Source organism: Amia ocellicauda, chromosome 23, assembly GCF_036373705.1.
Source record: "Amia ocellicauda isolate fAmiCal2 chromosome 23, fAmiCal2.hap1, whole genome shotgun sequence".
NCBI classification, from domain to species: domain Eukaryota; kingdom Metazoa; phylum Chordata; class Actinopteri; order Amiiformes; family Amiidae; genus Amia; species Amia ocellicauda.
Window position 1 is genome coordinate 16,869,704 of NC_089872.1, and position 27,094 is coordinate 16,896,797.

The following is a 27,094-nucleotide window of genomic DNA, read 5'->3' on the forward strand; positions in this document are numbered from 1 at the left end:
CAAAAAAATCCAGAAAAACGCATTTCAAAAAAGTTATAAATTGATTTGCATGTTAATGAGGGAAATAAGTATTTGATCCCCTATCAATCAGCAAGATTTCTGGCTCCCAGGTGTCTTTTATACAGGTAACGAGCTGAGATTAGGAGCACTCTCTTAAAGGGAGTGCTCCTAATCTCAGCTCGTTACCTGTATAAAAGACACCTGTCCACAGAAGCAATCAATCAATCAGATTCCAAACTCTCCAGCATGACCAAGACCAAAGAGCTGTCCAAGGATGTCAGGGACAAGATTGTAGACCTACACAAGGCTGGAATGAGCTACAAGACCATCGCCAAGCAGCTTGGTGAGAAGGTGACAACAGTTGGTGCGATTATTCGCAAATGGAAGAAACACAAAATAACTGTCAGTCTCCCTCGGTCTGGGGCTCCATGCAAGATCTCACCTCGTGGAGTTTCAATGATCATGAGAACGGTGAGGAATCAGCCCAGAACTACACAGGAGGATCTTGTTCAAGGCCTCTGGGACCATAGTCAGCAAGAAAACAATTGGTAACACGCTATGCCGTGAAGGACTGAAATCCTGCAGCGCCCGCAAGGTCCCCCTGCTCAAGAAAGCACATGTACAGGCCCGTCTGAAGTTTGCCAATGAACATCTGAATGATTCAGAGGAGAACTGGGTGAAAGTGTTGTGGTCAGATGAGACCAAAATCGAGCTCTTTGGCATCAACTCAACTCACTGTGTTTGGAGGAGGAGGAGGAATGACCCCAAGAACACCATCCCCACCGTCAAACATGGAGGTGGAAACATTATGCTTTGGGGGTGTTTTTCTGCTAAGGGGACAGGACAACTGCACCGCATCAAAGGGACAATGGACGGGGCCATGTACCGTCAAATCTTGGGTGAGAACCTCCTTCCCTCAGCCAGGGCATTGAAAATGGGTCGTGGATGGGTATTCCAGCATGACAATGACCCAAAACACACAGCCAAGGCAACAAAGGAGTGGCTCAAGAAGAAGCACATTAAGGTCCTGGAGTGGCCTAGCCAGTCTCCAGACCTTAATCCCATAGAAAATCTGTGGAGGGAGCTGAAGGTTTAAATTGCCAAATGTCAGCCTCGAAACCTTAATGACTTGGAAAGGAGTAGTGGGACAAAATCCCTCCTGAGATGTGTGCAAACCTGGTGGCCAACTACAAGAAACGTCTGACCTCTGTGATTGCCAACAAGGGTTTTGCCACCAAGTACTAAGTCGAAGGGGTCAAATACTTATTTCCCTCATTAACATGCAAATCAATTTATAACTTTTTTGAAATGCGTTTTTCTGGATTTTTTTGTTGTTATTCTGTCTCTCAATGTTAAAATACACCTACCATTAAAATTATAGACTGATCATTTATTTGTCAGTGGACAAACTTACAAAATCAGCAGAGGATCAAATACTTTTTTCCCTCACTGTATATATATATATATATATATATATATCACCATCAGGCTATATCGCCCCACTGCTGGATGAAGACCTTCCCAAGATGTTTCCACTTGCTTCCATCTTCTGTTTCTCTTTTAGCTCCTTTTTCGTCTCTTGGGATTAATTCAATAGCTTCCATTGTCCATCTTTGATCTGTTTTCCCCCCCACATGTCAGAATATGAATTTTGCCATGAGAGGTTCAATTCAATCCCTGTCAGACTAGGTTTTGCTATTGTGGTTGTAATTATCTACATAACTCTGATTCACTTTCACCACATAATGTAAGGGAAACAAAAAAGGAGAACAAAACATTTAATTGGCAGACTTAACGGTGTGATTTACCATTTGACATTTTCGTATTTCTTTTCCAAAGTTGCCATCATTTTGTTGTGAAAGGTAGAGATTCTGTACTTGATTCTGTTTCCTAATTAGGTTTGTGAATCTTTGTCTTAGGTAATTTTGGAATTAAACCAAGCAGAATTGTTTTAAATTATATAACTACAGAGAGAAGGACACAGATGTGGCAGGCCTTTTATAAACTAAAGATACAATATACTTATTGGTACACGTTGTATACAGCAGCACTGATAACAAACAAAAGTAAATTGTTCACGGCAGTGCTTAAAATAATTGATCAACAACCAATTGTTTATTTTAATTATAAACAATATATATATATATATATATATATATATATATATATATATATATATATACACTCACCTAAAGGATTATTAAGAACACCATACTAATACTGTGTTTGACCCCCTTTCGCCTTCAGAACTGCCTTAATTCTACGTGGCATTGATTCAACAAGGTGCTGAAAGCATTCTTTAGAAATGTTGGCCCATATTGATAGGATAGCATCTTGCAGTTGATGGAGATTTGTGGGATGCACATCCAGGGCACGAAGCTCCCGTTCCACCACATCCCAAAGATGCTCTATTGGGTTGAGATCTGGTGACTGTGGGGGCCAGTTTAGTACAGTGAACTCATTGTCATGTTCAAGAAACCAATTTGAAATGATTCGACCTTTGTGACATGGTGCATTATCCTGCTGGATGTAGCCATCAGAGGATGGGTACATGGTGGTCATAAAGGGATGGACATGGTCAGAAACAATGCTCAGGTAGGCCGTGGCATTTAAACGATGCCCAATTGGCACTAAGGGGCCTAAAGTGTGCCAAGAAAACATCCCCCATACCATTACACCACCACCACCAGCCTGCACAGTGGTAACAAGGCATGATGGATCCATGTTCTCATTCTGTTTACGCCAAATTCTGACTCTACCATCTGAATGTCTCAACAGAAATCGAGACTCATCAGACCAGGCAACATTTTTCCAGTCTTCAACTGTCCAATTTTGGTGAGCTTGTGCAAATTGTAGCCTCTTTTTCCTATTTGTAGTGGAGATGAGTGGTACCCGGTGGGGTCTTCTGCTGTTGTAGCCCATCCGCCTCAAGGTTGTACGTGTTGTGGCTTCACAAATGCTTTGCTGCATACCTCGGTTGTAACGAGTGGTTATTTCAGTCAAAGTTGCTCTTCTATCAGCTTGAATCAGTCGGCCCATTCTCCTCTGACCTCTAGCATCAACAAGGCATTTTCGCCCACAGGACTGCCGCATACTGGATGTTGTTCCCTTTTCACACCATTCTTTGTAAACCCTAGAAATGGTTGTGCGTGAAAATCCCAGTAACTGAGCAGATTGTGAAATACTCAGACCGGCCTGTCTGGCACCAACAACCATGCCACGCTCAAAATTGCTTAAATCACCTTTCTTTCCCATTCAGACATTCAGTTTGGAGTTCAGGAGATTGTCTTGACCAGGACCACACCCCTAAATGCATTGAAGCAACTGCCATGTGATTGGTTGATTAGATAATTGCATTAATGAGAAATTGAACAGGTGTTCCTAATAATCCTTTAGGTGAGTGTATATATATATATATATATATATATATAATGTATGCACATATACATATTGTACACACACAGAGATTGACAATTTACAGGTTTAAGATTATAAATGTAAGATATGTACAAAATGACTCAGGGCTGCATATGAAATTGTACTTTAAAAGGGGAATAAAGTGTTTAAGGTATCAGTAATATCCCAAGATGCTGTTAGTTAATCCTCTTTGAGGTGGCAGGGTTAGTCTTTTCTCAGAGATTATGACACTTCTGGGAGCATTTATACACAAGTACACACCATTTTACAAAATAAGAGACAAAAATCAAATGACTCATATTCGTGTTAGGAAAGAGAAATCTGTCAGCTGCATTTGAAATGCTATTAAGTGAATTATTGGCTTTCTAATATTTAAGAACTAGACTTCTGCTTTCTGCTTTATTTCAGGACCGTTATGAGGCTTCATTAATGCCCTGTTAGCATTACTTTTACCGTTTGATGCCAGTTTTGGCTATATTATGATTAGTAATTTATTTAATTGGTTTTGTAAAGTAGAAACGTGGAATCCATCATTTCAAAGTGATCTTGAATTTATTTATGCTTTGATTTTGAGAACTCGTCTTCAACATTGTCAGGTTTTGGTGTCGAGTCTGCCAAAAGCAAAATATGGAAATGTGTGCAACTAATTTGTTTACCTTGAAAGGTAAGTTGTAGCCGTGCTCTTTGATGTTCACCTCCACTAATTGGTAACAGAGCAAGAACAGGAACTTCTCACTGCATTACTTTGTCAGATGTACATGAGGGATAAGGAATTAGGAACACTCTGGCAACGTTACAATATTGCCACTGCCAGCACAAAGCATTGATGCATCTTCATTGCCTTGTTTAACTTGTCTTCATCTATCTTAGGAAGCACATGAAATATACTGTGGTGTACATAAGACAGACGGGCCGGGGATGAAATAGATCTTGGAGGAAAGGAATATTTGCTGTCAGTGTAAACTTAGAAGGTCAGCCCCTTGGGGTGTGGACCGTACCGATCCAACCAGAACCAGATGCAGTTGTTCAGGAAATCAGCTAATATTGGACATTTCAGGCCTTGGCTGCACCATTAGCTGCTACTGAATCTGTTTCTTTAAGTTGTATTGCTGACTACATATTTAAAATGTTATTTATCACAATGAATGAGCAAGATAAATGCACTGAAGATCAACTTATGGAGCTCAGTCATTGTTTTCCAAAAGAGAAGAAGATGGAAGTGATCCAATGCACTACAACGATGACCGTAACTTCCGCGATAGTTTAGATACACATCATACAATGTTGTACAGCTACTACTGTACTTAAGCTGAAGCCGCCTCGACATCCCTGTGGGGAAAACCTTCTCCTCCTGCTCCATGGGTTTCTGGCGACTGGATCTTTTCACTGGGAAACTGGATGCCAATGAACCAACCGTATGCTGAATCGTCGATGGAGTCAGCAATGCTGTGTGCCAGCTGAAAGATAGATACATTCATTTTTCAGATGCTGCTGAACAAGACATTTACAAAGTACAATTCTATGAATATGGAAACTTCCCTGGGGTGGTTGGCTGCATAGATGGATGTCACACACCCATAGAGCGCCTGGCACTGCCAGATCACGAGGAGAGAGGAAAAAACTGAACGAAATGGTTTACAATCAATGTTCAGGTTTTCTGCACATGACAGTTACTGTTTTCAAACATTGTTGCTGGAAAGGTGCTGTTCATGACTAAGGTATATTCTTTAATTCTTCACTTACAACAAAACACCTTAGGGTTATGGAGTCCCCAGTGAACTTAGGCCACCATTAAGGTTAGCTCTGCTTTTTTACAGCGTAGAATTATCTAAAGGTTACTTAGGTGTAAGGCTAATTAATTGTTATCGCTGTATTAATTGAAAATGTTGATGTTCGGCGGGGGAAAAACAATCTTGACTAAAATAGGACTGAACTTTTTTCAATCTGAGAGTGGTAAATAGAGTTGGCTAGGGGCTGGAGTTAAAATAGGCCAGGTAACTTATTGATGTATTGCAGCAAAACCAGTTATGTTAATAGATGGTATCGTGTTACAATTAGAGAGAGAACATTGATAAGGACATTTTTAATCACAGCCTATGTTTTTCTATGCCAATTAGATTTTGAGTTGCAGAATTATATTTACAAAAGGTATAGAATCCTGCTAGATGAACACATTTCTCTTTGTAAGACATTATTTTGTTTTATAGCCTATAGCTATTACAATATTGGTTTTGTAATGGAATATAATTTTGGAATGCTTCTTCATTATAATGTTATGCCATAAAACTGTAAAGTTCAGTACAAAAGTTGACTCTTTCTTCGGATTAGATGCAAAAAGCAGATCTACATTTTCTCCTGATAATTTGAATACCTTTTGGATGACATTTGACTCTCGCTTCGAATCTCTTTTAATATGTTACTTAACTGCTTCTGAAGTTTGGGAAATGTTTGTGATATTGTTCATTGACTTGATTATTAAAATGGAGGGTAATTGAGGCCCTCAGAACAATTCAAAATTGACTGTTTACAGACCTTCCATATTCTGTGATATAAGCACTCTGTACATTGTTTAATATCCATTGGTTGTGCTGTTTAAGAGCACTCAAAAGCCCTATTCACACTTCCTAAATAAATAATTAAACTCTCAAGTTTAATAGGAGTTTGGATTGAGTGAATGGTGGGTTCAGTGAATGCTACTGAGAATGTGTAAAGTTTTCAAATGCTGAGAATAATTTAATGTCAACTGATAATCTAATTAATATGTATAAATTATGAAGTAGGCATCATACTTGGCTTATCAATGTTGATTCAAAAAGATTTACGGTATATGATCAAAATTCTCAAAAAACAAACTTCCAGTGTGAGACAATACTGTTATGTTTGAATCCACATTTTTACAGACCTGTCCAAAGCATACTATTGATTTTTTCTGAAAGTTTGCTGAACTTATTAACTTGATAGATCTCTGTAATATGTCAAAAAATGGATCTTGGTTCGTACGAACTCATTTTTCTTGTTCACAAATGCCATGTGTCATGTATTCACTTAATCACAAGTGTTAGTGCTGCCATTCAACAGATGTTCCTCCGGAGAAATTGTTTCTGATATCCTGATGAAATTCGGGGATGTGCACAAATTAAATGTGGAATGAAACCCTTTGCCACTCAATGATGTATTGTCAGTTAGATGCAGTAGAAAATAAGTGTTATTTGGTCTGAAATTCATAGTACTGACCGTTCTGGTTACTTATCTTTTCCCAGTGCGGACTCTTGCCTTTAGTTTGTGCTCATAACTACTCCTAACTGTTTTTCTCATTACAAGGTGGCGAAACTCAAAACAAGCGTTGAACACAATTTTGTTTCACCTTCCCCATTCCTTAATTTATCGAATTACATGTTATGAATTTGACATTGCATTTCTCAATACCATTAACTTCTGCAAATCTAATTAGATAGAATCTATATTTAGGTTAACTGAAATCTTCAAGCTTCAGGTATTACTGTAATGTCTTTCACTTTCTGACTTATTAATGTGGAAGGAATGCGGGAGAATAAAACCGGCATATATGTGCAGCTAAATGAATACTGATATAACATGCTTCTAACTGTATTCATCTTGTATTACCATAATCTCAAAGGGACACTGGCATGCAGAGGTTGCTTGTAAACATGTACAAAATCCGACTCATGACTGGGTACTAGCATTTAGTGAGGCTGACATATTTATTATTTCTCATGTTAATGTGAACATCACTTAATTGGCTACAGACTAATTTTACAGTTATAATTAAAAGTTTAAAGGTGAAAACAATAAACAAACCCCGCTCCCACCTTAATTATACGAAGATTGAAGAATTGTAGCAACCTCATCAGTGGGACAAAATGCAATAGAATCTGTCTCGTTGATGATCATAAAGAAATATGCCGAAAGGAATGTATAAAACACAAATGCTTTATATCAGTGGTTTTCAAACTTTTTATTCCAGCCGACCCACTTTAACCAAATGATTCACCCACGCGACCCAGTGATGATAAGTAGCTAATTATAAAACTAATTGTATTTTCAATCAAACCACTTTAGCTAAACCCTGAAAGGCAGTGTCAGAAGAAAATTATATTTCATGTATATTTCAGCGTTACACACCGCTAGCGTGGGCGGGATTAGAGTAAAAGAGATGGAGGCGGGACATGCCGTTCTCCAGAGACAATATTATTTCACGTACCCGGAGAAAAAAGTTGAAGAGTCTTTGTGAAACCAATTTTGCCGACACTCACTTTGAAAACAACTGCTTTATATTATTACTAATACTACTACGACAACTACTACTATAGCTAATAATAATAATAATAATAATAATAATAATAATAATAATAAGGATGAATCTAAAAATCTGATTTCACACATTGTTTTAGTTGTATTGTTAGCTTTCATTAGAAGTCCTGAAGGTTTCTGTATGCCAGGCATAGAAGAGCACTAATAAACAGTTTTCAGAATACCCATAATACCTTAATGTTGTTTAAATATGCTTTTAGACAGTTACTATTAAGCAATTGGGGACTGTCCTCCTGCAGATGTCTTTTAATGATGAATCCATAAACGGAGTGAAGGTCAGAGCTGTGCGTGCGCTCTTGATGGATTTATATCAGTATTTGATGAGAAGGGCCAAATGTAGTTTCTGTGGGAGGTATTTCAGACCAAGCATACCATGATTACACTGCTTAGATCCTTGTATTTATGATGAGTAGGAGTCCTCTGACATATCGTAGGAAATAAAGAGGTGTTGTTGCCACTTTGACTGGGTGATATAAATGTTGGGAATTAAAACAGACAAAGGTAGTTCATGATATAAACTGTTTATGTGGTTCTATCAGATTAGACTGTGTTTAGTGTATTCGTATGTGATTTGTCAAGATTACATTGTAGCTGAGTTTACCAATATGCAAGATTAAAGAGGGCCGTGACTCGAATAAGTCTTTATAGGCATTGTCAACCTTTGCTGGGGGATTGGAGTATCCCCCTAAACACAGGCCAAACACCCCTGCCAAAGAAGAAGTCATAAAACATAGTTTAAACACCTTTTTTGTCTGCAAATAATACTTCTACTCCTCCACACGTGAGGTTTAAAAGGAAAATATGTTGTCAAAGCACATTCAGACCTATTTACAGCTACTTAAGACCAAGGTCAAATATGAACATGTTTGTCTGAAGCACATCTGATGGTTGCTTTGTATCAAAAACGGAAACTGATTTCCATCCACGCAGTCTTTTACCTGCTTGCTTCAAACAAACATTTCCATATTTGACCTTGGTCTTAAGTAGCTGCAATTAGGTTTGAATGTGCTTTGACAACATATTTTCATTTTAAACCTTCCCAGATGAAGAATCAAAACTCATGTCATAGATAGCAGATATAATGGGTCAGTTGAACGGGTGGGAAAAAAGGTCAAATAAAGGATTGCCCAGTTGATTACAAGATATCACTTTAAAATTATCATTATATCAGAGTTAATTTGTTTACTTTGTTTTGCTTTTTGCTTTCAGAACGTTTTGTGACATTTGCCCCCCTTTTTCCCTCATTAGCAAAAAACAGGTATTAAGTGTTAATAACCTTGAATTTCTGTTGATTGTGCGGCATGTAAACACCTATTCAAATAGGCCAGACCCTGTTTTTGCCCTCGTGCATCATCACGGTGCAATGCTGCCTTAGCCCTGCAGGGGTCACTCTCACCACATCTCCCTCGCTGCTGGACTATTGCTCTTCAGGAGTCGTGTACTACTGTGTAAGGTTTTTATTCAGATCATAATGCATTCCCTTTTGCACTGCTGAGGATCTGAAGTTCTATGTAATTATAATTAAATTTTAATATAAAAAACAACCCCCCACCAAAAAAAACAAAAAAAAACTCTTTGGCTTATCATGTTGTTTTGAAGACTCTTCTGGAGCTTTTACATAATGTATTTAATCAGAGGACAAACAGTGGTTCTGAATCTGACAATCCAATTAAGCTAACAGTAGGCTGTGTCTTTTTGTGTCAAGTCAAGTTCTCTAAATGTTAAATGACACTTTTTATTTACCAGATGGACTTGGTTTGTGGCAAGGCAGTATAAATTTGGCTAGCAGCATGACAAGGCCTGGTCTGGATGGAAGCACATTGGTATATGCATAAATGCATAAAACAGCTTGTCCTATGATTTTAAAGCAGATGGAGAGAAAGTCATTGGCCGCCGTCATCAATAAATCTGTGCGTGCGTTTGTCTTTACCTTGCACTGGTTTTCTTGTCACATTCAACTGAACAAACATCTAGTTGCACATTTGTCGGGGACGTGTGTTGGTGATGTGAACAGCATAGTATATTATAGGTATACTTATAGAAATGCCATGTACTTAATGTGCTCATTTGTATACATTGAATTATGTCACACAGCAGTGACTGCATTACTTAGCCATTGTTTTCACCTCATTCTTCGTTTCCTCACAACATTGTCAGCAGTGAAGAGTATCTGAAGCAAACAGTTTGTTATTCTGGAATTGCATTATAAAACAGGTGCTCGACACAATCCCGGGGGATTGCTTTCTGATGTAATGCAATCTTAATAAAATGCAATTGCTTTTCCCAGTACGGTATGGATTAATAAGTCACTTCCATTCCTGTGTGACTTAATGTAGTAAATTTAGAACATATTTGCGGTCGGCTTATATTCTTCAATGAGTTATATTGCATTTCTTAATGACCTTTTATTCCTTTCTGTAGCCTGTTTTAATTTTCCAACTGAAAACGGTGCATATTCCTAAACAAAATTTCATTTTAGGACAGATACAGTAGAATCTCTGACCTATCCATCTGAATTCATGACAACATTTTCCCGCCAGAAGCGTCTTACTTTACCCATTTGAAACCTGCCATTAAGTTCAGGGTTTGTAACTTGAGATAAATGGTTGGGTCGCAGTTATGTAAATTGGACCATTGTGTAAACTATGGTAATATATACACAGACATTTAAACAAATGGAAATTGATTACATAACTGCTTAGTTATGAGGGTGTCACATAGTACTGGACAAAACATGTGCTTAAAGACACAACATGAATAATGGTTTTTATTGTCTCTTAAGTGGAATGTGTTGCCTTTCGCATAAAATGTAGTTGCATCGTATCGCGCACAAATAATCGTAATTAAAGTATTAGCTAGCAAAAATACATTGACATAACTCAATTGCAGTTTAAATCAACAGTTGACAAACGCTCACAGCATTGTTAAAGATTCAACTGAAAGAATGAAAGGATGAATTATTCAAGTGTATGACAACGTTGACTATAATCCCAATAATAATAAAAGAAAAAGCCAGGTCATCTTGGTAAAACATGCCTAATTTGTCCTGCCCAAAGCCGGCTGTTGGCCATAGGGGACATTGACATGTTTGATGGTCTCCATTGTGCACCTATAAGGAGCACTAGCAATCACTTGCAGGCAAGGACCCATAATATCATATTGGTATTTAAAGTGAAGGTTAATCGCTTTCCATATTCAGCAAGACATTGCCTTTCTTTTTCCTTTGTCCTGTTTACCCTTGACCACACAATGCACAAGATGGGTATATTTATTGCCTCTTGAATATTGAAACGGTAATACTTTCATGGCTGTCTTTTTAGAGAAGTGAAGGAGAAAAAAATGCACTGAAGGTGATAATCTACTGATTTGAAGCTTTTTGTTTTTCCATTAAGTCAATTTCCATTTACTGCTCATTTGACTTTGCTGATACTGCAACCTGATTGGTTTGCTTAGATACTGACATTCTGTAATTAAAGAGGGTTCTCCAAAGTTATCAGGTTTAAAAAGGCAAGACCCTACAACTTCAATACATATTATAAAATGGAAAATCTTGTTATGCCTTGAACAATTTCTATAATTGAGTAATTTATTACATGTTCAGTTTGTTAGTCTCCAACAGGAAAACAACAATGTGAATACAGAACTTGAGGGAGTAAAAAGTGAACTCCCTATTATTAAAGCATCATTCAGAGACAACTCTATTTGTTTTCCACGTGTCCGAAATCCCAATGACTGCGACAGATCCTGGCATCAGCTGTGTGTAACTGGAAGAGGGGAGCCATGTCAACATACCATGCATGTTAACATAACCATAACCTTGAAGTGCAAGTGCAACCTTGAAGGCTCTGTCAAGCACTACGTTAGAAAATCCAGAAAATATCAACCCCTACTTAATTTGTTGAGCTATAAAGTCACATTGTGCATACTGTGCAGGCCGCAGTGATTCAGACGCAGTGCCTGTACAACACTTGGTTACAATACATTGATATAATCATTGACAGTTAATGTTTCAAATTATTATAATTAAAATAACTAAATGCTGAAGCAGGTTTTACATGTGATCGATTTTATTAGCGACATAAAAGTACCTGTTAGTTTGCAGGGCTTTGACACTCAGTTAAAGCTGGTTAATCAGCTACAAGTTGCTGAATAATTTGATTGTAGCAGCAAATCTCCCCGAGGAAAGAACTGTACACTCACTCACACTGTCTCCCCACGAGGACATTTATTGCACAAAACCACTGAAACGTGATGACAAGAGACGTCACTGGCTTTTCCTCATTTCATTTAAAAACAAACACCGCGTATATTGTTTCCTCTCTTATTTTTCCTGGCCCCTCGTGAATAATTTGTGACTTTTACCAACATTATAAATACACTGTACCTTAGACCAGGTGGATTGTTACTGGTTAAATGTCCCAGTATAATGGAAAAGTGTAATAAATCCTAGTGAAAAGGGGAAAAAAGTCTTAGTGCAATTATTACATAATAAAGAAATTAACCTCTATTGTTAGGCTGCATGTACTGCATATATTAACATACATTGCACTAACCTGTATTGTAATGTGTGCTACCACTGCCAAGGGTATAAGGGTGCCTAATTAGTATTAATAAGCAAACTGATGTAGATGATAATAATACCTGTTTTCTTGTTTATTACATATACTGTCATAGGTGAGGCAGTAAGAGTCATAGCTCATCACCCCAGCTTCTCACCTGTGCCTGTCACCATTTTATATTAAAAGGTGTATATGGCTTAGGTCTTAAAATTGCTGAGCACGGTTCATTTGCATACCTCTGGTTTGGCCAGATGATGAAATGTAAAGTAATCTGTGATGGTATATAATGTATTTGCAGGATGTTTATGAATTGCATATTAAATACTGTTTGGCATGTTTGTTTGTTTTTCATTTGCATTTGCAGCTAACTTTCCTAAATATGGGCCACCTCTCAAAGTCTTGCATAGCTCAATATTTCCTCTTGTGTTTCTCTAGTCTGGAATCACATATAACGTTGGAAATCGTGTGCTTTCTATGTGACTGATGCCTCATATTTGAGTCTCAGGAAGTTTGTATCTTGCGTCTGTCGGTAGTTCATAAAAATGTTCTTAACAAAGCTCGAACCGTTTTCATAGCTCTTTGTCTCACGCTGAAGAATTTGAGGGTTTACGATTGAGAATGAAATGCCTAAATAACCTATGCAATTATGATTCAAATCTTTTTCTCTGTGAATGGTCTCCTATTGAACACAAAGGTAATTTAAAGGCACATTCTTTTATTCTTTAAGAACCCTCGTACTTGATCGAGAACCCATTAAGCTGTAACACAGTGGAGGTGGAGGTCAAGTGAAATGAAGGGGGACTTCAATACTAACAAAAATCATTAACTATGTGTTGCTCTCAAGAGGTGGTCTCTGAATATCTTCTGGATCTTCTGTTACTTAGTGCTAATGGGCACACTGGTAGGTAGGAGTCAATTGTAGAAGTTTTAAACATTCACTCTCATTTCCTGTGTTAATGCAGACTATTGAGTTTCCCGTTTCTACTCAATTTCAGAATTGGTATCTATGTGTTTACCTTGCAGGGAGATTGAACTGTTAGGGGTAAACAGTCTGAGTAATTACACAATTGTATGTCTGAGCTTCAGCAATGCCAACACTCAACTGGCTTGCCAAAACGTTCTAAAACTAAAGTTTAATAATGATAATCATAATTATAATCACGATAATGAGTTACGTTGACAAAATTGACTAATTCTTACATTCTCGTAGCATGAAGCTAAGAGGCAGTCCAGTGTTTTGAATAATTTTGAACACCGTGTTTTAATTGTAGCAGTAGTTCACAATAAAACTTTTAAAAAGAAGTATGAACTTCATTGAACCTCACCTCCAGGAAGAAGGAATAAATCTTTGTTTGTCCTTCCAAACCTAAAGTTAGAGCAAATGCACTTGCTTATTTCACAGCAGTCTGTATCTCCTGTTGTTAAGGGCTGTGCTATTGATCCCCAAATTATATAGCAAGCAGCGGCATGTAGTGTATGCATTCCGTGCCTAATCAGAAATAATGGCCATAATACAGGTAATCAAAATCACAGTGAGATTAACTAATAACAAACCTAAAAGGCAGAGGATCTCACACATATGTAGAGTTGGACTGCTTCCAGGTTTTGCTTAAGAGAGAACTAAACTAAAGTGCCATTTCAAATCTGACCTCATGTCCGTTCAAGTGAGCCACTTTCATAAAAACACAACTGTTGTCCTGCCCTGTCGTCATCTGATTTGCACTAATAACAAGTTCCCTTCTATCTTGTGGGTAACATGAGACACTTGCTGCAGGAAGTGACAACATCGAATTCGCACAAACACAATCTGTCTCTGCCGAGGTTATGAAACAAACCCCCAGTGGCTCGTTAAGCGAACACTTTCCCTCAGAATGCCGCATAAGCCTCGTAACCCGGAGTACACTAGTTCAGATCCATCCCGTGTCTTTTACCAGCTGCAGCAGGAAGTCCCGTGTGGTGACGCGCAATTGTCAGGCAGAGCCGGGTCTGGGGAGGGCAGGGTTGCACAACGATGTGCTGTCACTGTCTGGTCGCACTTAGGAATGTGCCACATAACAACGACCTACGCCTGCCCTTCGGTAGGCAGTTAATATGCACTGGAACAGTTGCAGCCTTGTGGATCAGACTGACAGGACAGGCCTAAAAGAATACATGCATGTTGATAGCCTTCTGGGATCAGTGTAAGCAAGAGACAACCTGAGGAGCGGTTTCTGGCAATGAGACACGGAAAGTAATTGTATATGAATGTCTGTATATAGTTTTTGTTCATGTATCCTAGAAGAAGAGGTGATCTCTAACCTGTTTGATAAATTCTTGAAATTGTTGATGGCCGCCTTCTTCTTCTTAACATTATTATTATTATTATTTAGTGATTGACATCCTTGGCAGTGTTAACGAGCGAACACTTCCTGAATTGAAGATCTTCTTTCCTTCAGCTGTAGCGTGTTTATGCAGGGCTTTCAAATGACAACAATTACAATCTAATTAAGACCCTGCTAGTATAGCATTATGAGCCAGTCATGGTAATTTTAATAAGATTTGCTTTACAGATCCATCATCTGTTCAGCTGCTAATCAGGAAGTTTCCTTTGTGATCAAGGGCTGCATTTAGTCACTGGCATAACATTTGTGGTGTAATGTTCCTCAGAAAGCGAGAAACTGTTTATTATGTGCATTGTGGCTTTTTAACAACTTTGTGACTCAGTTGCAGATGTATGCATACATGCATCTGCATTGGATATCTATCTATTATGTCACGAGTTTTTGATTCGGGCTAAATGTAATCATCTTCACTCGTGATTAATGCAGTCCAGATACATTAAAAGGGTGATGTAATCTTGTTAGAACTGATATAGTATGAGGTCTAGAAATAAAAATGCTTTATATACCAGGATTCATTTTGCTGCTTTTTCAACAAATACACAGATTGTACATAATATTCACAGCTAGTGATGTGTAGAACAGTCATAACTATTATAGTTCATTGGCTTTAATCCCCTGCTATGTGATGTCAGAGATGCAAAGCTGATAAAGATAATCTTATACACATCTCTACTCTTGAACGCAAATCCTTGACTCCACCTTGGGATCCCATTTGTTACCACTGTGACTTATAGCCAAATTAGTCTAGTACCATGAGCGTTAAAAGTTCCTGTGGTGGCGCTGATATAGTTGAGTTTGCAGGCAGGTCAGTTGTATTCTTCAAAGCAATTGGGAACACTAATAAATCATTCAGTATAGTTTTCTTGGAGGAAATCAAACCTTGGCTTGTAAAAGATGAATGTTCTTCTTTCCAGATTACGAAAACAAAATCAACAAACAAACAAAACAAGAAAACAGTGCGACAGTTCATTTTTTAAAACTGGATAAGGAAATGACAGTGAAGTGAATTGTGGGTAAAGAAATTATCGTGGGATAAATCGGGGATTGTTTTTAGGTTAGAAAAAGTAGAAGTGTTTTTTTTTCCTTCTTGAATAAACTCTTGAGAGGGTTAAAACCACAGTTTATTTTGCTGGTGCAGTCTACATTGTCCTTAACGTTGGCAAGAACCGCAAATCCGATTTGTGTAGTTGTTTGTTTGACAGCATAGCCTCGCAATGCACTTGCCGTTACAGTCTATATATCTCGCAGTCAGAAGCATCAATGAACAGTTTCATCATGTTTATATGACAGCCATCCAGATCTTAAATGCTAATCCACCGGTGTTTGTACTAAGCATGGCCTCTCACCAACGGTCTCAATTTGGCTAATATGCTGGGTCCGTCTCCCTGTAAACATACTATAAGGATAACATATGTAAATTGTGATTCTGTCACTTCTGACATCCATCACAGTATATTAGTGCCTCACATCACCAGTATATTAGCATTCCTCTGGTTGCAGCATAATATGAGCAGTCTGTCAAAAACGGAGGCATTTATAAAATTCCCCCCCCTGTGCTTTTGAATATTTGATGTCTTATGTGCCACTCTGGCCTTTTTTCTGATGTGGAATCCAGTAACAAAACACATTCTACTAAATACTGGAAAGTATCTTATCAAGGGCATTATTACAGAGGAGGTTTAGCCAAATGCGTCTTCCTATACAATTATATGCAGCTGCACATTTAAACCTTCCCGACCGCTCGCAATTTCAGTACCGGTACTTTAGTGGAAACTTGATCTAAAAAATGCCGGCACATGGTTTATTTTCATTAGACATGCGAATAAAAGAACTCCCAAACATTCCACAACATTATTCATTTGGCAATCCACTCACACTCCATATGGTCTGTAAAGTTAACTAATCTTTTCTGCATTTCTCTGTTTCAGATTGTCGGGCTTCATGTTGCCTTCGCCCATCGTAAGCACGGGTTCAATTCTTGCACTTTGGTTTACTACTGACTTTGCTGTGAGTGCACAAGGTTTTAAAGCAATCTATGAAGGTAAGAGCAAAGGGCCTATTCCTATTTCAGTTGGTTGTGCTCCATGTTTGCCATCACGCTGCAGTTCCTCAAAGCCATTTAAAGATGATTATTTTGTATTAATTGTATTTGCATTTGAACAACAAGACGTCATCTTTTGGTTTGCTGTAATATGTCTGTATTTAGGACATACTTTGCAATGGAGGATTTTTATTTGACTAGAGGACAATTTATTTCCACTCCTTTACAGATGATTGAAGTCCAACCTCTTGCAAGATGAATGAGGACTTTAGGGGCAAGGTTGCCACAGACTTAGTACAGACTAAGTTAAGACTGTATTATCCAATGCGATTGTCAGCTGAACTTTTTACTTACACTTGGGTGTGGATGAGAACTAAAATGTTTTCAGTTTTTTATTTTATTTTTATTGTTTATTTTAAGTTAAACATTGAGTCTATTCAAAGTAGACAGACAGGTTGTTGATTTCTAAGCTGACTAGATTTACAGTAAGGGTGTTTTAGTGCTTTTGTCTGCCAAAGCTACTTAACGACAGCAATTTTTACAAGTCTCATATGATTGGCTCACGATAGGACTTGGTCCCAAATATGCATACTATTCAATTTTGTTTGCAAGAGCCCACAACAAAATATGTTTTACAAGCATTTAATCATAAAAGTGAGAATACTGTGTACTGGAAAATTCATTCTATAGGTATAAACTAATATATGTAGTTTTTTATATACATTTATTCCATCTCAATTTCTTCACTTAAAGTTTGTAGTTCATCTTGATATTTGCATATACATATGCTGTGTGTGTGTGTGTGTAGCTTTAAAATATTTAACATTGCCCTTTCTATTATTTAACCTTCCTGTTTACTTCTGTATTTAAAAAATATCCATGCATCCTTCTATAAAATTCAGATTCAGTCTGGTAAGCTGAATGCTGTAAACAAGAGGTTAGATGTTATTGTGGAATGGACAAGCTTCTGAAAATGTTATTTTTCGAAAATAGAATATTTCACCTACCTTTACATGTCCCAATATAATATTGCAGAGGTGTTTATTTACCTAGATAAATATAGAAATTATATTTGATAAATGTCAACAGTGTGAGAGAAAAAAAAAAAAGTATTTGGCTACAAAACCAAAAGCAGATCCACCTGCTGCCTACGCCGTTGTTTGTTTTTAAGTTATTAGTCCTCATTTGGTTAAAATTAGAAATGCTTATTTGAAATACTTAAGCTGATTAAGAAGACCAGACGACTCTGAGCAGTTACAGATCTACTAACAATCTGCCTGTTCTGGACATGCATCGATCTTTCTAATCTTCTTTGGTACTTCTGTAGTTTTGCATTCAGCGGCCTGGCTGCACGTCGATATGTTAATCCAAGCAGCAATGGGTTGTCGAATACTTCAGCCACCAAATCAAGTTTACTAGATAAATGTGATTAACATGAATGTGGTTCAGATGCTGTTGGCCTTTTTTGAGATGCATCTCTTTACTTATTCCCCAAGACTGATTGCATCCATATTTGTGTCTTCTGACCCTTACGGGACTTTCATTTTAGATAAGTGTTAAATGTATGTTTTATGTAGTTTCAGCTGTGTGCATCATCCTTGTGTTGATCTGAATTCTCTTTGGGTCTCTTGTAAATACAAGTTGCTAAGTACCATCCAGGAAAGTACAACATTTCATTGATTTTTGTGAAGTTAAAATATCACTGAAGCTTCAGCTGTTGACTCGGGAATGAACTCACTGCTAATGCAATAGGACCACAGCGCTTAAAGCATGAGGGGCTGAGGGTATGTAGGACCAATACCTTTGGGTTATGTTCTATTAGTTGGAAAGTGTATGTATGTTTTTATTTTTTGGGGGGAAAAAAGGAATGTCAAATCAGTATATTTTTAGCATTTATAGAGTTTTAAGGAGAGTTTTTCTTATAATTTAAGTTTTGTGAATGTATAGATAACAGCTGCTTAACCCATCTTAATAAGAACACTGTCCAAACCTCTATAAGTGACTCACTCGTCAAATCGTCTGTTGTGCTTTACATCTTCGCTTGCCTAGAAATAATTTTACATACTCACTCACATACTTTACATACCTTTTTGATGGATGATGTATATTTCTTCCTCCCCAGTGGATACTTGTGAGAATGCCACAGTAAATACCAAGTCCCAAAAACAACATCCCTGACATTTTAGCAGTGAACAGCAGTGAATGGAGAGATTAACCTGGATAGTGAATTGAAATCTGAATAATTTTGGAAACAACAGTTTCATTGATTGTATGATTGTTCGCACCTGGGCCTATTCTTCTTTACCCTGTGTAAGATGGGGACACCAGTGATACCCAAGATGATATCAACTTTTGATGTGGCTCCCTACTAGTGCATATCCACTGCTTACAATTTTCTTTGTGTGTGTAAGCATTGCAAATCTTTACAACTTTGTGTATTAATAAATCAGCTCCTCACCCTGTGGATACTGAACTGCTTTACTTCAACCCAGAAACAACCCTCTCAGAACCATCACACACACACATCACACATTATCCCCCTTTCTTCACAGTTGTTCTCAATATATTATTTATATTCCAACGCACAGTGTAGTTGGGTTCATCTTGGCAAAATGTAAGCAACGTTTCTTCATCCATGAAGTTTCTTTCTCTTAAAAGGCCTGCTGATGCCATCAATTTTCAACACAGGGTTCTCTTATTCCAAACTAGAGTCTTTTAAAGCAGAATCATCTTCGACGATCACAAAAATCTGACTGTCTTTATATTTTTTGTCTTTTTGGAATCGGGAGATTCTGTGTTGGAGCAGCTTCATAAATATCCCATCTGAGATCAGACTGGAGTCTTGAATAAATAATTCCTATTACGTCTTATACAATAGCGCTTTCATTATTTATTATTTTATTCTAACACATTGTCAAAAAAGTTAGAAACTTCAAACAAGAATCTGTGCTGTGTACATTGTACTTCTAATTTCCTGTCATTCAGCGACACTTTCCAGGCGGTTTGCTGTAATTAGGTTAGTCCGGTTTCACATGACAAGAAGGACTGCTGAACTGTACAGCACCTGCTGTCACAGAGTCCACCAGGACACTTCTTGAATAATTTACGGGTAAGAAAATGCCACATTGACTCAACTTCTGCTACAGACTTTAAAAACATGACTGATTTTCTTTGCTAACGAAGATGTCATGTGTTCCTCATGCAAATAACTTAATAGCATAATTAGCATTTTCCTTGAGCTCTGCTAACTTCAGTCTTGCACCACTGCAGATATTTGTGTTGATATTGTTTGAACCTTTAGCTCCCTATTGCTTCTGCTGATGGCATGTGATGTCATCCGGTTATGAGTCCTGCAGGTTTTTCCAGCAACCCCCGAGTTCTGATTTATGGGCCATTTCACCAGACTAATTGCAATCTATTTGCCTGCAGAGCCGTGAGTGGCACAGCAGTACCCTCGATGCATGTGTAACCAAGTAGCAAATTTTTACCCCAGATGTTCTCAAGAATTAAAAATAGCACATTTTTCACTTTGCAAATTTGATCAATTTTACTGTGGTTAATTAAGAAAACAATCCTACTGAGTAGTTGAGTTTCCGATATATAACAAAATAAAACATAATGACATCCCCCCCATCCTCCAATAGTAGTTAGAAAGCTATGACATATTAAAATTATAAATTTTGCCACTGGCCCTGTTTTGTCACTGATCGACTATACTTGTGTTGCAGGTGTTAATCTTGTATAGTCAGTTGACCCATTCACAACAAATTATAAAGAACTTAGGCGTGTTTTTTGCTTCGATTCACACATCGTGTATTATTTTCTTGTACAGAATAGTTGTTGTTTTTTCTGTCAGATGTAACTTAGCTGGTGAATAAATGGAAAGTGCAAATTAAACTATCCGTTTTATGCTTTTATCCTTTTGAATTTTAACAATTGCAATGAATATGCTGAATATGAATCCAGTTTTAATTACTGGTAAGGTTCGTACAAAGAAGAGCTGATTAGTCAGTCGTTAGAATCACATCAAATATGATGGACTAGCTTCTATCTAGGTTTTCCACTCTGTGCTGGAAAATCAATTGATTCATATCTTGGGAACTACAGTCCTGAGTTATGAAAGCTTTTTTTTTTCATCTTTGAAATGCCTATAGATTGGCTGTTCTTCTGTCTGTGTTTAAAATTCTCTATATATAGACTTGTTTTGGATTTAAACATATCAGGAGTCTAAGCTTCTGAGGAGTACAATACATAAACACTACATACTTACATACATGCTATTGTGGTGCTCTAGTTTGCAATTAAGTAATTTTTATACAGCAATCAAGTTAGCAAAACACTTTGAAAGCAACAATTGGTGAGGGTGATCGATACATAATAGCATCAAGAGAAGCATTGTTACCACTAACACTGTAACCATTTGTAACAAAAAGCAAGCATGGAAAATATGTAGCAGTGTAAAAAGACTTCTTTGTGGCTAAAGGTTTTTATTTGTTTCTGTTTTTTTATCACTGTCAAAGGTTTGAATTTATGCAATTAAGGTTTAGCTGAAATGGGATTTTAATGTGATTATATATTATATAGCTGATGTTTTGTAATTTAATTAAGTTGGGTTTTCATAAGAGATTCTCCTTACATATGTTTTAGGAAAAAGACAGCGCTATAAATGATCCCACCCTCTCCTGGGGTTCTCTGGACTGACTAGCGCAGCATTGTTAGGTGTTTGATCAAGAGGGCAAACAGAGCGACTCGATACATTCTCTCTGGTGATTTGAACAAACGACTCGGCGAAACCCTACAGGAACTGCATTGGCTTCCTGTCACGTCCAGGTGTGAAATAAGCGGTTTTTCGATAGTTTTGAAAAGTGTCAATGGACTCCTTGCCCCTGCCTGACAGGAATATCACTCCCCAAAGTATTAACCACATTCTTAAGGATGCAAGTTTAAAAGCGTTTAAGTTGGCAAACTTATTTCTCTTCCTGTGGAAAACAAAGTCGTCTTTCTGCTGTTCAATCATTCCTCGGCGAACCGCGATACTCCTGTCCAGGGATCTGCTCCACCTTTTTGAAAGAAAATGCTATTACCAAAAGTAGTAAGAGCAGACTACACAAATGCAAGGTGCTTGGAGTATTTTCCTCTTTTGCAATATAACTAGGTTTAATTAGTCTAATTATATATGAAAGTATAAACCTTCGGAAACAGAAAAGTCATGGGCTCAGAATTGTTTATGACAAAATTCAACTAATTTTGGATATTGGCAGCATTTAACATTTTTAGGCTCCTTTATACTATGTTGTGGTGTTTTAGTTTTGTGGTCCTGCTTAAACATTTCATCTTGGTGGCTAATTCTTGTAGTTGCATAGACTGTGATCTTTCTAAGCACATAAAAAAGTGGCTCTGGGTTTCTCATCGCACCGATAGGTTAAATCTCAATCTGTCTACTGACCCTCAAAGAACAGGAGGAAGCTAGAAAAAATATTAGCTTGTTCAATTTTAGCTGAACAAAATCTGTATTTGAACTTTTGACTTATAAGTAAAATTACACGGTGATACACTTTCTCTTAATAAATGTCCATTTGGCCCAGGTTTAAAGTACTTTGAAATAGTTTGACTGAGAAGTACATCGAAGCCTGCAGTGAGATATTATTAATAGTTAATCAGGCTGACGGAGCTTATACAAGCCAATATGTAGCACTTTAAGGCACACTACTGTGTAATTTATTTTATATTATTGAATTTTTAAATCATGCCTTCCTTTGAGCCTTTGTATAGACTTTTATAGACAGCATGACTGTGTGTGTGTCATCAAGCCATAGTTAAGTTGAAGTTTCTTTTACTTCAATGTAACGGAAGTTATGTTTTGATTCCAAGAACATTTTAATTGAATGTAATTTGACTAACATCTCATTTAAATGTAAAGATTGTATTTGTTGGGTCTAATGTTGGGAACTTGATTGTTCTCTCTATCTCAGAATGGAAACTCTGGTCCATACATTTTGTACATGTTGACCAATTTCTTATTCACTGGGCAGCAAAACACACCTTGTTAAGAAAACGCATGCTTCCGATTTACAACTGAATTAAAAATGTTTTATTAAATAGTGCCATATTTATCTGAACTATTTTTAATCGACAGATCTAGGTTCCTCAAGCTGTTCTCTAGTATTTGCCTAAATGTTTTGTGAAGACAGGAAATGGCAGAAAATCATGCAGAGTTCTTGAAATCATAACTCTGTTTGAAATCACATTTTAAAGATTTCCAAAAGCTCTCTGTCAAAAGAAACGATGGGCATTTTCCCCATCAAATGATAGAGTACATTGTGTTGAGTATTGTGCTTTTGAAATCTGTATGGTATTGTATTCTATATGTATTCTCAAAACCTTTTATAATAAGTAAATAATGTAGTTTTAAGTCTGTTTAGGTCAAGCAATTGAAGAGCACTTTTATTACATGTATGGGATGATAAAATGATTAATTTTCTGAATCCAACAGTTCATTTTCAGTCAGTGACATTTAGAGATACAAATAAACGGACTTGGGGGTTTTACGTTGACAGATACAGAGCGCGGACTTGACTTAAATAAATAAATAAGCAATTCAATAAATAAATAAATAAATAAATACATTTGGCTATTATTCCTGCCGGATGCCAGACAATTATTCTGGAAAGCTTAACTGATATATTTCATTAGTATAAATGTCTTGCAAAGCCCTGCAAGAGCAACTACACAAGAATCAATAGTGTATTTGAAAATTATTACATCAATCAAACATTTAACTGCCCGTTGAGGTGAATAAAAGCCTTATTTTAATCAACAGTAGAGCAAAAAATTATATTATTAGAAGAAAGGCTTTGTAATCACTGAACTGAAAAAAAAAACATGTTTAATGGCTCTGAATTTAGAAAAGATTTACATCATGATAAAGTGTACTGTTTTGTTAGTCTTTTTCGATGCGTGGATTGTGTACATATTTATCATAGAAGTATCCTTGCCTTTAACCATGTCTTGATTGTCGGAAAATTGTTTTTTATCTGCTACTCTATTAACTGCTATAACATTTGCAGTGAGAACATATTTTTACATTTATTTTTACTTTCTTGTAAGATTGAGACAACTGCATCCCCTGAAAACATGTAGGCAAGTAAATAAAGACAGGAGGATCGTATAAGGACAACTGCGGGAAATTATTCAGAACAGCAATTCAGTTGAGGGTTATATTTTACAACAGGACAGAAAAATAATAGAAAATTAATTAAAAACTATATAAAGTCCCTGAAAGTTATATCCTATGCAGAGGTTTTTATCATTTTAATAAAATAAAAATCACCCATGCTAGCCAGTAGGAGGTTGAGAAGCTGAATGCCTAGCCAGCCGAATACAGAAGACAGAAAATAATTCAGGAATGGCTGCTTGTGTTGCTCGAGTTTGGGCTTTTTCGATATGGGGGGTATAATGTAACGGAGACCCCTGCTGCCAAGAAAAGCCTATGAAATATGTGCCTGTGTATAAACGACACGGTGTACACACCCACTAATGGGCAACGTTCCTCTGGGGCAGAAACATCGCAGGAGGTGGTTAGATTGAATGCCCAGCCCAGCGGTTATGGGAAATATTGAAATGATTCAAAATTGTGCTTCACACAGGTCATCTCGGGCCACTTGCTTTGTTTCCAATACATTGCCAGTATGTGCTTTAAGGATGGGGTGATGATTTCAAAGATTTTTTTAATGTGTCTAACTCCATAGCCTTGATCCAAACAAGAGGAATGCAACTTAAATATGAAAATGTACATCTGGGTGTGTAATCTGTTGTAACTTTGATTTCTGTGCCTCTTCATGCCCTTTAAGATGGTGTGCATCTTCTGGGAATACGAATTCAAATCCAAATTTGCTCAGCATATATTTTTAGGGAAGTGTCTCTTAAATACAAGTTTAAACCAATCCTCTGGAAGTCAATTTAAATTCCCGGTGATACTTGCGTTAGTCTGGATCTGCTGTAATTTTACATTGCTATTTAATTAGTAACTCATCATAAAAGTTAAGCTACTGGATTAAGGTGATTTCTAAAAGACATTTAAGAAGAGAGAAAAAATACTGTTGCCTACATTTTCAGCATATTAGCTGATGTCTTTGCCACAGGACCTTTTAAGACCTTACTGTACTGGTCAGTAATTAAGTGTATAATGTGAGCATGGCCACCATTTCCTGTTACTGCTCGTGTCATTTACAAGCATCTTGGGGTAGTTTTCCTGTCTTCTATCAAGAAAATGGAAACTATTGTTGAATTATGCTTTAATTTATGCTTTTAGCTGTTGAATAGCGATTAGGAAAAATGATTTTATCTGTCATAAATTTTCAGGAAAGGTATACATTTGTATTTGTGTATTTCATCTTTTTCAAAAGGGCTGCAATTGACTGTATTTATTTTAAAGTGTTGTCAGACACTCTGTGCTCTCAAAGTAAATGAGACAGATTTTAAGATCATAGCGAGGGTAAAATACCAGAGCCTCTTTTAAATTAGTAACAGTTTTGATTTCCTGCAGTTTTTGGCTATGGGCTTCTTCTTCATTATGTATTCCAGCGATTTCAGACTATTGGCTATCGTATCCATCTGTGTTCTGATATAATGTTTTAGCAAGACCGACACAAAAATGTTATTTTTTTAAAACAAAAATCACAGTTCAGTGAAGGGGTTTCAGTTAAACCCCCCCCATCTATGTACAGGGTTCAATAAAGCTTAACTTCAAGTTTAAATCTACATATATGACATTCATTTGAATAAGATGGAATTCAAACTAAAAGACACAACAACCATACATTTAAGTATCATACGATTATATATAAATCGTATTCTGATTTTTATGCCACATAAATTCTCAGATATTTTCCAGGGTCTGAGTATGTTATTTTAAAAGTAATATTATACTTCTATTTGTTATGTATGTACATTTCATACACCATTATAACAGACATGACTTTGCTAATTTGAAAAACATTCATAACATCACCTTTCATTTCATCGGAATCCAGGAAATGCAAAATGCACTAAAACACTTTGAAGATTCTATTCACAAAGGCAGTCGAACAAATTGATATTCTACATTAGTCATCTACTCATCAACTTTGGGCAAGCCTACTAGAAAAACAGCTTATTTTTGTTTAATGAACATGGAAAATTCAAATCGTCATCAGTGTACATTATACTGGTATATTTCTACTTTTAAAATGAAGAAGTTCATCCAGAGCATTACAAAGATGGTATTAACTGAACTGAAAATTAAGAATGCTATATAATACTGTATACTTAAAGTGTATAGAATTCCCCACAATCTGTGGAGATATTGACATCCCTACACTATAGAATACAGAACAAGGCATTCTATATTCCCATCAAATTGAAACATTTCACAGAACAGTATCCCAAGGATTAGGCCAAGACCGAATCAAAACATTGACCTTCCTGCGAATCCCAAATACACTTTTACCCAATTCAGGATGAATTTATTGTAGGATAACCACATTCAGTGACTTATAAATAAGATCTCTCCCATCAACACTGTGATGTATTAATGATGTTGAATATTATCAGAGTGTTAGGCTAATTAAAGGCCATATTTGTCACAACAGAAGATTTGCACCTTTAAAATGAATGATAAAAAACATGACCTAGCTAAATTTGAATTAGAGATAGAGGAGGAATGGTCTTAGTTACGTTTGGGAGAACATTAGTTTGAGTAATTAGCTACATTTACCATTTCAATTAAATTAAATTTCATTAAGGTTAGGTTTTCTTTTCCACAGTCAACTGAATTGTGTGTAGATTTGTATGGGCCTAGAATGTTTGCATTGGCTATTGTTGGGGTTCATACATTGCCTGTCTTTAGGGACAAGCATTCAAATGTAATTTTATGATTATGTAAAACATAGTTGCTGTTGGAAATAAACAGATTCTGTAGGTAGTAACTTAAACCTGCCATTTCTGGATTAATATTATAAGAAAAATGATGTGAATGCATATTCATTAAATAACTTTCAATTTGAATATCTATTGTATGCTGTTTTTGAATTCATATTACGGCACTGTAATACCTCAGATCTTTTAAGTGATGGGTTACTGCTTTTTATTTATGTATTTATGTATTTATTTGTTTAATAATGGCCAACACACATGAATATGTATGTATATATGTGAATGTTGACACTTGTCATCTATTTTTGGACAGCTTTCAAGATTATGCCTAATTAACACGTGTTAAGCAGTATCTGATAATGGTGAAACAAGATGATATTTTCTTAAATTGCTTAAATGCAAATGTGTAGGTTTTTTTGCATGCATCAAGGCTTTTTGCATACATTTCTTAT

At 36.7% G+C, this 27,094-nt stretch overlaps 1 protein-coding gene across 1 annotated transcript in view; it reads left to right on the forward strand.

The window, feature by feature from the left end:
- csmd1b (CUB and Sushi multiple domains 1b) overlaps window positions 1-27,094 on the forward strand; it is a 352,370-nt gene that overhangs the window by 66,866 nt on the left and 258,410 nt on the right. Inside the window, exon 3 of the mRNA XM_066696781.1 lies at window positions 16,618-16,730. Coding sequence (XP_066552878.1) covers window positions 16,618-16,730 — 113 coding nt within the window. The remainder of the gene's footprint in view (window positions 1-16,617; window positions 16,731-27,094) is intronic.